This window comes from Gossypium hirsutum, chromosome D05 (genome assembly GCF_007990345.1).
Source record: "Gossypium hirsutum isolate 1008001.06 chromosome D05, Gossypium_hirsutum_v2.1, whole genome shotgun sequence".
NCBI lineage: Eukaryota > Viridiplantae > Streptophyta > Magnoliopsida > Malvales > Malvaceae > Gossypium > Gossypium hirsutum.
Window position 1 is genome coordinate 20,820,094 of NC_053441.1, and position 13,623 is coordinate 20,833,716.

The 13,623-nt window shown below is 29.8% G+C and overlaps 1 protein-coding gene across 1 annotated transcript; it reads right to left on the reverse strand.

The window, feature by feature from the left end:
- Window positions 1-1,007: 1,007 nt before the first annotated feature.
- LOC121217111 (serine/threonine-protein phosphatase 7 long form homolog) lies at window positions 1,008-12,608 on the reverse strand. The gene is made up of 5 exons (XM_041092671.1): window positions 12,506-12,608; window positions 11,955-12,043; window positions 1,511-2,187; window positions 1,328-1,409; window positions 1,008-1,244 (listed from the first exon to the last, which is right to left on the reverse strand). The coding sequence occupies exons 1-5, from the start codon at window positions 12,606-12,608 to the stop codon at window positions 1,008-1,010; spliced, it is 1,188 nt and encodes a 395-aa protein (XP_040948605.1).
- Window positions 12,609-13,623: the final 1,015 nt, after the last annotated feature.

A 13,623-nucleotide genomic window follows, 5' to 3' on the forward strand; every position in this document is an offset into this window, starting at 1 on the left:
TGGGCGTATATTCTGATCCAGATGAGTTGCGCGTGGGCCAGAGATTTGAAAGTAAGGAAGAATGTATGTTTGCAATTAAGCGGTATAGCATGAATATATTAGTAGATTACAAAGTCATCGAGTCTAAACCAACATTATATATTGGAGAGTGTTGGAGGTTGGCAGAAGGCTGCAATTGGCGGGTATGAGCTGCATTTATGCAGAAGTCGCAGATATGGACAATCGGAGTAAATGCCCTCTTCGAAACTACCATGTTGGACAATCGTCTCAATCGAGTAGAAATTGATATGTACTTCATTACATAAATATGGTTTGAATCACAAAATTGTCTACAATTTCTTGCAGTTATGGAGACATTTTTAAACCATTGTAATTTTATTTAGATAAGAACTATCATTACATAAATATGCGGTTGTTTATTACAAAAACCCCTAAAATTGATGGTTTGATGTTGTGGTTCTAGGGGTATATTTTTGTGGAGCTCGACGCTCACATTGTGGGCGACTACGATTATCAACATTCTCCTCGACAGTATGTCGGGGTGTCTGAAACATAGATGAATAATCATATGTCTGAAATGCCATCGATGAACTTGATCCGAGAGGAGATGAACTTGATCCGAGAGGAGAGGAGTACGACGGTGGATATTGGCCGGAAGGAGCGGAGTACTGAGGTGGATACGAGGCCACGAAATAGTCATCGCCCCCTAATTCTGGATGATAAGAACTATCCCTAGAATGTGGTTCTGGGTCTGGCTCCGGCTCTGGCGCTGGCTCTGGGTCTGGCTCTGGCTCCGGTGCATGATGCAGATCTCGAAGGGGTTGCATAATTCGTGTCGTATACGGAGGGACTACAATCGACCGCCCACCAAACAGAAATGGTTTCCCTGTCTCACAGTACCACTGCATATACTCTATCGAGGGCTGCAAATCCGGAGCACGATCCATCTGAGGTACCCTCCCGAACCGGTTGTTCCATATCGTAATGTATTCTTCGTGCACTTCTTCTCAATTATCTCCATACCTCCCCTTCTTGTTCATCCCATGGATCTCCCCCAATTGTACTGTCAGTGTCGGGATATACTGTATGCAACCGAATTGTCGGAGTACTCGATTGCCATGATACCACTCCACTATGTTAAAATTGATAATGGGTGCACTAATGCACCATAGGTTTGAGTGGACGTGGGCAGATGATGGGATAACTGCCATAATTTCTGGAGTAGAATACGACATCCAAATGAACTGCACAGTTAATAACGTTGTTATATTAACGCGGGTTGAGTGAGATAAAATAATAAAATTAAGTTTATATCCGAAAAATTTACCCCCTTTCCAGCATGATTCTCAATCATTAGACGATACATCGGAACCGTCTGTGACTTCCCGATACTCGGATTACTACTCCACCTACGAAAACAAAAATGTTAATATAGAAAAAGTCAACTAATTATTATAATGAGTAAAAATTCATCACCTATTAACGAGTTGACATTATATATGATTGATGCCTAATGGATGCCAAGAATGGCATCCGGTAAAGTGCCCATGACTGCAGCAGTATGAGGCCTCCGCCCATGTCAACCGCAGAAGGAGTTGTTGTCCGACAAAGTTCGCGATACAGCATGGCTAAAACTGCGGACCCCCAACTGTATGAACGAGTGTTATGCAAATTGGATAATAAGGGTAAGTACATCAAGTGGACCTTACTGCCGTTTGTATCCGGCATGAGTACACCCCCTATAAGGTGCATAATGTAAGCTCGAACAGCCTGCATCACCTCCCATTCATTAGCAGTACTTGGCAAATGCTCAAAATTGGCATGTAGCCATGAAAATCTCAAACTGGTAAATTTCCCCTGACTTGGCGAGCGTCCAAGTAATTCATTGCAAAGGGTAGCCGGCCTAGAGATTGAACTTACGCCCGTGACCGCATTCCCGTCTATGGGAAGCCCGAGCTGTAGTGCAACATCCTCTAGAGTGACGGTACACTCTCCGCACGGCAGATGAAATGTGTGGGTCTCCGGACGCCATCGCTCGACTAAAGCGGAAATCAAGTCGTATCGCAGTTCAAAAGTCCGAATCAATGCCGCTGATCCGAACCCGGCTAACTCTAAGTATGGTATTAGGCGTTCATCTGGCTGAAACCTTACACTATTAACACGGCCCCTCAATGCGCGGTACGGACCCTGACATTATTAAATTAGCAAAATAGTTAATACAATATAATTTAATTCAACAAATAACATGAATATCAAAAACAAATTTTATTACCATCTCATTAATAGTACTTGATATGTGATTATTATTATTAATTAGAGAACCCATTTCCTGCAAATCTGCAATAAAAAAATGAATCCAGTTAATTTGTTTCAAAAAATCAATAATTTCTGTTAAATAAATACAAAATCAAATAAAATTTATTTATATAGAAGTTACATTATATAAAAATTAAATGAGTTAACAACAACTATATGATTAAAAAAGTCAGTTATAATTAAACTTTTAATAAAATGATTTTAATTTATTTATAATTAAACTTTTAATGAAATGATTTTTAATTTTTTTATAAACTTTATATGTTAAACTCACCAAATACTAAACTAAACACAACAACTTATAGCTTAATCCTAAATTACTAATAAATTAAATTTAAAATAATTACAAACACAAAATATTGTGAATTTTTCCCAAATTACTAACAAATTAATTATAAAATAATTACAATATTCATACAAAAAATTACAATATTACAATATTACAATCTATCGCCACATTACAATATTCATACAAAATTACAAAATTACAATATTCATACAAAAAAATTACAATATTCATACAAAATTATAATATTACAATATTCATACAAAAAAATATAATATTCATACAAAATTACAAAATTACAATATTCATACAAAAAAATTGCAATATTCATAAAAAATTATAATATTACAATATTCATACAAAAAAATATAATATTCATACAAAATTACAAAATTACAATATTCATACAAAAAAATTACAATATTCATACAAAACTACAATATTACAATATTCATACAAAAAATTTATAATATTCATACAAAATTACAATATTCATACAAAAAATTACTAATCCAAAACTATAAATACAAATTTAATTATAAAATAATTACAATATTCATACAACATTACAATATTCATAAAAAAATTATAATATTCATACAAAAATTTAAAATATTCATACAAAATTCTAATCTAAACTATAAACACTAAATATAGATAATTTATAATTAATAATTAATAAAAAAATTCACAATATTTTCTAAAATATATCCTAAAAATTTCACAAACTATAAACCTTTTAAATTATAAACAAAATTATTTATTAAAAAAATACATTACCTTTTTTTTCTTTCTTCTTCTCCTTTCTCTCTTTTTTTTTTCTCTATCGTGTGGACTGATTTTGGGACCGTTTGCTATTACTTATAGCAAAAATAAAAGCTTATGAAGGGACAATTCACTAGCACCAGCAGCAGCATGCAGGGGGGCTGACACCCATTGGCGCCTCTCCATCAGGCTCCTTCATTGGCGCCTACTTGAGAGGCGCCACCCGACCCGACCCGTATTTTTGACCCGTATTTTTTAAAAAAATATATTAAAAAAATATAAAATTATATTTTATTAAAAAATTTTATTATTATTTTATTCATTGGCGCCTACGAAATAGGCTCCAATGAAAAAGTAACCCATTTTGGTAATTTTTTTCTGACATACTATTTCAGTAATTTTTTATTTTATCCTAATTGGGTAAAAAACCCGAGATGAGCATCTTAATAAGATGAAAGAGTGGTAGGATATGACGAAAAGACATTGATGGTTGACTAGGAGAGAGGGAAAAGGGAAAGGGAGGAAAAAGATATGGAACATTTTTAAAATATTTATAATATTCCAATAGTTATTTATAAGTGATTCAAAAATGATGTCATTTGATTATTAACCAATAGTTATTAGTGATGAGTTATATCTCTTAAATTCAAAAGTTATAATAGATAGTTACATCTCTATGAAGAGATATGTGACCTCTTATAAATAGGTGGGATCTCATCTGCATTACATATCAAAACATAAAAACTTTTGTTTCTCTTTATTCTCCTTCATCTTCTATTATTCTTTAATTGTTTTACAAAGAATTATTGTAAAAAGTCTTTATTGAGATTGATACTCTTGCTATACTTTGTTCAATGCTCAATGGATTGTTTCTGTTAATGCAAAACATCGATAATCATTGGGCTTAGGCTTCACTATATTCTCGAGGTTCATTTTCTACTAACTCTTTTGTACACTAAAATATAAAGAAAAATGAATAAAACTTTAAAGAAAGTGGCACTGAGCCTTCGTTAAGTTTTTATAAATTATTTTTTATTCCCATACACTAATAGAAGCTGGGGTAAAGAGGAGGGAAACAAGGAAGCGGAAGGGAAAAAAACAGAGATTGAAGGGCTAGAAAGAGGTGGGGGTGGGGTTGGTTGGCCATCAAAACGTTGTCAAAAGGTAAAAATAGAGAGAAGTAGAAGGGTTTTTTTTTAAATTATAATGTATTTATATGTTAGTGTGATTGATAATTTTTTTGTTTATATCTAGCTTAATATGATAATTTAGCTTCTAATTTTATTAATATTGTATTTCCTCATGTCAACATTCAAATGAACTACAACTATTATGATTATTTGAAATATAATATTACAATATTTGATATATATTATAAGGTATTGATTATTTGATATATTTATTTCACTAAACATTTTAATTCTAATACGAATTTGATGGTAACTTTTAAAATTACTTTGACAAAATATAATACAATTTGTTAATTTTAATATTTTTCAATAATATTTAATATTAGTAAAAAGTTATTTTGTACTTAAAACTTTTTGATTAATATGATATCCAAAGAAATCTCATTTAAAACATTTCCTTGAGATGACAATCTTACATTTCCATTGGCATCAAGATTCTAAAATATAAAAGGTAATTTCAATACCAATCTTTATTTACTTAATCTTACACTCTCTCTATTTAATCTTACATAATGTCTTTCCAAATACTTAATGTCTTTCCAAATTTTACCTGACAAAAATGAACCATACTTAATATTTTCCTTCAAAAATAACAATTGCCCAATTTCGTTGTGATCTTATTCTTCTATGATCCAACTATAGTAATCCAACTCATGTCCCATTAAAATGCGGACATGAGTTGGATTACTATAGTTGGATCATAGAAGAATGTCTTTCAAAATTTTATTTATAGTGATCCAACTATGCTAGGCAAGCGGGGTGTAGGTTCTTCATATTCATCCCATTCATTGTGATCTTATTCTTCTATGATCCAACTATAGTGATCCAACTATGCTAGACAAGCGAGGCATAGGTTCTTCATATTCATCCCATTCAATGGCTTGAATTTCCTCCAAGTAACAGATTTGTGTATTGATGATATTAATTGAACTCCGAAATCGACTCAAAATTTTTCTCAGAAATAAAGTCAATTACCGATAATGAAGATGAAGAAAAAATTTAACATCGTCTTTTTCTTCATCTTCATTGTCAGTAAGTGACTTTATTTCCGAGAAAAACTAAAACCAATCCATGTCCTTAATTTTTCCTTAATTTTTCTCAGAAATAAAGTCAATTACCGATAATGAAGATGAAGATGAAGATGAAGAAAAAGACAATGTTAAATTTTTTCTACATCTTCATTATTGGTAACTGATTTTATTTTTGAGAAAAATTTTGAATCAATTTCGGAGTTCCAGTCAATATCATCGATATACAAATTTGCTACATTACTTTTGGCAACTTGAATTTGTATGAAAATGACAAAGTGCTCGAGTGGGATGATTCGACCGGTTTAACAGGTTTTCAAAAAGCTAAACAAAGATTTTGGAAAACCCGTTGCATTTATATTTCAGATTTGAAGTTTAATTCTTTTTGGCCGACACATAAGTAAATAAGTAAAATTTGTTTTTTAATTAAATTATTATTTTGGTCATTATATTCAATTTTGAAGTTTACTTAATTATGTTATTCTTGTGTTGAAGTGAAAACTCCTTAAATTAGTATTTTCTATTCATTATTTATTCTTGTGTTGAAGTGAAAACTCCTTAAATTAGTATTTTCTATTCATTATGATGGTATGATTTTATTTTTATTTTAAATGAGAAATTGATATAAAATCCTATTAGTAAAGAAGAATTTGTATAAATATTTCCCATGGCATTAGCTTTCTGAAAAGTTGTGGGTCGAATCATCCCACTCGAGCACTTTCAAGCCCTTTGTCATTTTCATACAATTTCTTCTTTGCTTTAACAAATATTTCCCATGACATTGTATGTGACAGTCCAATTTTGACCCTAATCGGAATAGTAGTTTCGGGACCACAAATTCGAGTCTGAAAAATATTTTAAAATTTTATTTTTGTGTTTATTATGTGCGAATTTACATGTGTGAAAGTTTCGTGAATTAATTTTATTGTTTGAGTGCTTAATTTGAGAAAAAGGCTTAATCGCGTAAAATAAAAATTTAATGGTTAAATATGAAAGTGCCTAATAGTTATTGTCTTTATAATTTGGAGGTTCTATGATGCAATTAGTCCACTATATAAGTTAGTGGATGGAAATGGTCAAGAATGACCTTATATTATATGTTTTATATATTATTAAGTAAAGGTTAATTTAGTAAAATAATAATAATGTTAATATATGTTAATAAAATAAAAGAACCATGCAATTTTTCATCTTTTCTTCACCGAAAATACAAAAGAAATAAATGAAGAAAAATCTTTGAACATTCAGCACTTATTTAGCTTGATTAAGGTTAGTTTTTGTTTCGGTTTTTGATAATTTTTACGTTTTTGAGATCGTTGCTTCGAATACTATCCGACCCATGCTTGAATTTTTTATTTTGATGAATATTTTGAGTTATGCCATTGATGAATAATTGTGTTTTGTGATGTTTAATGATGAATAATGAAATATATGTTTTAGATTAATATGTTTTGTATTGGAATTTTTGATGAAATTGAGTATTTAGGGCTAAATTACAAAAATAATATTTTTAGGGACTAAAATATGAAATAAATAGAATGTGTGGACTTAGATGGACTATAGGAAGATTCGGCCTAGCTATGGTATATGCAAATTTTGTGTATTTTGTATTTTATGCAATAGGGACTAAATTCTAAAAAGTGTAAAATGTCAGGGAAAAAATGATAATTTTCTCATTTATGTGTTTTTAGACTAAATTAAGTAAATTATGATTCAATAAGTTTAATTTGAATATGTTTAGATCAAGAACGAAAGAAAACGAAATTAAACCGGGGAAAGTCGAAAATAGTCGAGTAGTCGATTTCGTCCACCGATATCCGAGGTAAGTCTTTAAACATATAAATGTCGTTAAATTTGATAATATATATGTTACACAATGAATGGAATTTTTGTGAATTTAATTGTGTATGGCCGAATGTATATTGGGCAAAAGAGCTATATTTTGAGCTCGATCCACTTGAGAACCAATGCCCGAAATCCCTGTACAAACCCTAGGAATAGTTAGGATACATATATCATGACATAGGATCTCTGATATGTGTTTTCGTATGAGACCACGTCTAGGACGTTCGCTTCAAATTTTGTATACGTGTAAGACCTTGTCCAGGATAGTGGCATCGATATGTGATTACATGTAAGACCACATCTAGGACGTTGGCGTTGTACAAGCTTTTTGATTATCCGCGTATCTTTTTTAATTCCGAACGGTTCAATGGAAAAAGATAAGTTGTGTACGAATGTATAAATCAGGCTAAGTGACCAGGTATGTTATAGTTGATTACCTATGTGAAAATAAGGTAAGTTGTATACTTGAATTAATGATATGAAACTATGTGAAATATGAATTATGTGATTGCATATTTGAATATAAATGTATTCGATCTTTGATGTATATGTGTATCGAGGAAAGTGATGATTAATTATATTAATGTTCAATTGATTATTCGGCAAAGAGGAAAGTTATTACAAATTATATAAGTTTTGATACATAAGTTGATAAGTTGAATTATATGTGAAATTATAATGGTTTATTATTAATTGTCTAGCTTAATTTATGTAAATGATTAAATGTTTATTTGCTTATGACTTACTAAGCTTTGATAGCTTACTGTGTGTTTGTTTTCCGTTTTATAAAATTGGAAGTTGGTTACAAGCTTGGGGATCGTCAGAGAAGTCTATCACACTATCGGCTGTTACACTATCGGCTGTTTTCGGTTTATTTGCTTATGACTTACTAAGCTTTGATAGCTTACTGTGTGTTTGTTTTTCGTTTTATAAAATTGGAAGTTGGTTACAAGCTTGGGGATCGTCAGAGAAGTCTATCACACTATCGGCTGTTACACTATCGGCTGTTTTCGGTATTTTACTAAGTTTGAATTTGAATTTATGGAATGTATAGTCTAGTTAATATGTTTGATTTTTGGGTATGTAAATATGAACCATGTGAAAATGGCTTATTTATTTTGTTAAACATGATTTTTATGCTTTGATCAAGTGATAGATATGTTGATTTTGGTATTTCGGCCATGTCATATTTATTTATGTGAATTATGTTTGATATGCTTTGTTAAGGTATTATTATGTAATTTAGTAATTAAGTGAACTCGATTACAACATATACGTGAAATGCTAAGTAAATCATAGATGAAATGATAGTTAAATTTGGTTTGTAAGAGTATATTTATATTGATAAATTGATTTGAAAGAAACTAGTAACGTGCATATGTTCGGTTATAATGGAAGAACATGTGTATTTTTGGTCATGATCTAGACCTGTTTTGGAAGTGTGTTTTATGCTATAAATTTTTGTATGGATATAGGTTTGGAAAATGTAAAGTGATAGGTATGATTTTATTATTTGAATTGATATAGTTTGATTAGGAAGTGACATATTTTGACTTATGATTTAATGGCTAAATCTTGTACAATTTATGAGGTTATTTATGGATACTAATTTGTTATGAAATAAACTAGGAATGTGGAGTATTTAATAAAAGTACGATTTGTTCATACAAGTGGACTTAATATTCGATTTTGTATTTGTAAAATGATACGAATTGTATGAATATTTGGATATGGCTAAAGTGGTGTATTCATATGCGCAAACTTGTAATAAATAAATATGCATGTTTTTAGTCTTTTAAATGATATATAAATGACTTTAAAGTGGGCTTAAAATTATTGATTAAGATGTATACGAAATCAGGTAATGATAATTAAGTGAGTAATACAAGTTTCAATTTAGCCTCTATAAATTTATTGGATTAGTTGATTAAAGGACAAGTTGATTTGAATTGAGTGTGTATAGTTTATGATTGAATGATTTTATTGAAATGGTCATATGTGTACAATATAATGACATCAAAGGTATGTACGACCATATTATAATGCTGCTAATGTTGCATATGTGATAGTACATTAAGTTGTATACATATTGGTTTCATTATGTACATATACAGAAGTTATAAAATGAAATGTTTGATATTTAGATAATGAAATTATGTACGAACATATTTTCTGTATTTGAAAAGTGAGGTTATATGCTTGAATATGATTTAATTATGAAAATGTCATTAATATGATGGATTTAGGGAATCAAATATTGAATATGTACATATACAGAAGTTACTTGAATATGATTTAATTATGAAAATGTCATTAATATGATGGATTTAGGGAATCAAATATTGAAAGTATTATTTAATTGAACATGACTCTTATGTATACAAGTTTGGTTCGAATTTATTAATTATAGAACATGTTCGATTGAATTTTGATGTATGCTGGAATTGAATTAGTTTGAATTTTGAAATGTGTTATTTGTGACACATGCTCAGTAAGGTATGATTGATTTGAATTGTGAAATACTTATTTATATATTTGAATTTAAATAAGTGAATTGAAGATATTCAAGTTTGATAATGTTATAAATGTATCGTTATTCTTTGGTGTATGAAAGGTGATAAATAATTGTGTTGAACTGTGTCTTGTTCGAAAATGTCTCGTAACCCTAATCTGGCGACGGATACGGGTTAGGGGTGTTACATTGCACCCACTTCTAATGCATAAAATTTTCTCCCATGCAGGTAATGATTCGAGTTTGGAATGAGTAATCCTTTGTATGTAATAACTTAGTTGATTATTATTTCCTCTTTGTCATAAGCTTTAGTACAATGTAGAATACTTTGATGCAACAAATTTCAAGTAGAATTGTAAAAATGACGAATTAGAAAAATCCTTATAATGTATCTTTTAACAAGATAGCCTTTTATTGTTTTATAAATTAACTTTGTATAAGATTATTTCTTTATATGATAATTTTATATACAAAATTACATCTCTACAATATTATTATTCATTAATCAATAATTATAATATACTTTTCACATTATAGTTTTTTTTTTGTTTATTAAGACATATTTACATTTTTGATGTCATATGATATACTTATTTTGGTCATCACATTTATATTCAGATTTGAAGTTTAAATTTTTTGGTTGATGCATAAGTAAATAAATAAAATTTGTTTTATAATTAAATTATTATCTTGGTCATTATATTCAAATTTGAAGTTTATTTAACTATGTTATTCTTGTGTTGAAGTGAAAACTCCTTAAATTAGTATTTCTGATTGATCATGCTGGTATGATTTTGTTTTTATTGTAAGGGTATGTTTGATTGCCAGTAAAATATTTTCCGTAAAATGATTTTTGGAAAATATTTTACTTTTCTGTAAAATGATTTACTGGAAAATATTTTCTGGTGTTTGATTGAATCTGTGTAAAATATTTTCTGCTGTTTGACAGATTCTCTGAAAATATTTTCTGAAAAAGTTGTTTTTACATATATTAATAAATTTTTATATTTTAAATTATTTTTACATATATTGCAATGATTTATTTATAATAATACTCAATTATTAAGCTACAATATTAATCGTTATAAATTGAAAAAAACTAATATCAAATAAATTATTTGTAATTGTGTTAAAAAAACAAGTATTGAATAATTAAAAAAATAAGTTACTGGAAAATCGATAAACAGAAGAAGTTTTCTACCGGAAATGAAGGAAGGAATGAAGGAGGCGATAGAGAGGAGAGCACGGAAAATGTCTTACTGAAATTGAAAGGGTAAGACATTTTCCCTAAATTGTAACCCATTTTCTCTTGTTTTGGAGTTCATTTTCCAAATAAAAAATGTTTTCCGCCAATCAAACACCGGAAAAGTTAGAAATGATTTTCCGGAAAATCAATTCCGTCAATCAAACAGACCCTAAATGAGAAATTGGTATAAAATCCCATTAAACCTTAAAATTGAGGTTAAAAATTAAATTATATCTAATGTGTTCATGAGCCAAAACATTAAAATTTAGTATATTGATTTCCATGAAATTGCACTAAAATTTAAGCATAAGACAAGAATACACATAGATAAAATATGTTTTTAAGGGGAGAACTCAAGTTCAAACTTTAAAGACCACATCATTTGAAAGAGTAACTACGGATCCTAGAGGGATTAATTTCTATGAACAAAAAAATGATAAATCATATTTACAAATAAATATTCTATTAACTACTACTATTAAACTAATAATGTAAGTTCTTTGGCTTTGTTTGTATTTATTGTTCTATGATCCAACTATGGTAGGTAAGCGTGGTGTAAACTCATCATACTCCCATCCAGCGGTTTTAATTTGCTCTAATGGAATAAATGGAATAATTCAATCCCTTTCTCCCGTGCTTCTTCAACCTACTACCAAAATGCATATATATATATATCAATAATAGACAGAAACTAGCATTGCATTGACATATAAGAATTAATAGCATGCAATGCACTAAATAATTGATATGATAATCAAATTTATACCTTCTTTTCATTGTAGAGCCGTTGAACATGACGAACACCAAGCATGAGTAAAGTAGCCACTATGACACCCGACACCAGAAAAGCATTATCTATAGAAACCAGAGCAAGTAAAACATATACATGGTAATGATCATTAGTGTTCAAACTAGAAAATGTAAAAAATTAATATATATTGATTTGCCATGCATAATATTATTCAACCACATCATAATGATCATTAGTGTTCGAATTATTCAATAACAATAACAATAAGTCCTTAAGAATATGATGACGATATCGAATATTAATAATAAAGTTCTTAGCCAGTGTTTGCCAATTTTATTGTGATCTTATTCTTCTTTGATCCAACTATGGTGATCCAACTATGCTAGGCAAGCGAGGTGTAGGTTCTTTATATTCATCCTATCTAGTGGCTTGAATTTCCTCCAACGGAATCGAAAACTAATCCATCTCCTTAGCATTGTCGGTAAGTGACTTTATTTCCAAGAAAAGTCCTGGGTCAATTTCGGAGTTCTAGTCAATATCATCGATATACAAATTTTTTGCATTACTTGGCAACTTGTTCTCGCAAGGAAAACCATGATAAATTTCCCAGAATCTCTGTTTGGCGTCCTGAAAAGCTGTTAAACCGGCTGAATCATCCCACTCGAACATTTTGTCATGTTATCATTTCCAAGGCATTGCACCTAGAGGTGCTCATGGGCCGGGCCAGGTTCGGGCCGGGCCCATAAAAAAATTTCGGCCCGGGTCCTAGGCCCGGGCCCGGCCCGGCCCGAAATATGGGCATAAGATTTTGCCCAGGCCCAGCCCGAGAAAAAATCATAAGCTCGGGCCGCCCGGCCCGGCCCGGCCCATTTTTATTTTAAAAATTTTAAAATTTTAAAAAAAGTATTTTAAAAATATTTTAAAATTAAAAAAATTAAAAAAAAGTATGTAAAAAATATTTTAAAATTAAAAAAATAAATATATTTATTATATCGGGCCGGGCCGGGCCGCCCGGCCCATGAGCACCTCTAATTGCACCCACTTTGATCCAGAATTTTTTCTCCCATGCAGGCAATGGTTCAGGTTTGGGATGAATAGTCCTTTGTCTATAGTAACTTAGTTGATGACCTCTTTGACGATATGACATTTTTCTATTTGAAAAGAAATTAAAATAAGAAAGATGAATATAATGTTAGTAAAATATGATTGTCTTTGAAACATGCCTCCAAGATGCAACAAATCTCAAGTAGAATTGTGAAAATGATGAATAGAAAAATTCTTTATATAAATACCAAATAAATACCAAATAGATATATATATCTTGCTGTAAAATATAGTGTATCTTTTAACGAGATACCCTTTCATAGGGTTGTATTGTTTTATAAATTAACTTTGTATAAGATTATGTTTTTATATGTTAATCTTACGTACAAAGTTACGTCTATACAATATTATTATTCATTAATTAATAAGTATAATATATTTTATTTTTCTAAATAAGTAAAATCCAAAAATTATAAATGTTTTTATTTTCTTTTCATCATATTTACATTTTTAGATGTCATATTATATAATCATTTCGGCCATCGCATAAGTAAATAAATAAAATTTATTTTTTAATCAATATTTTTTTTAGTTATTATATTCAAATTTGAAGTTTTTTTTAAAATTTAACATAAATTTA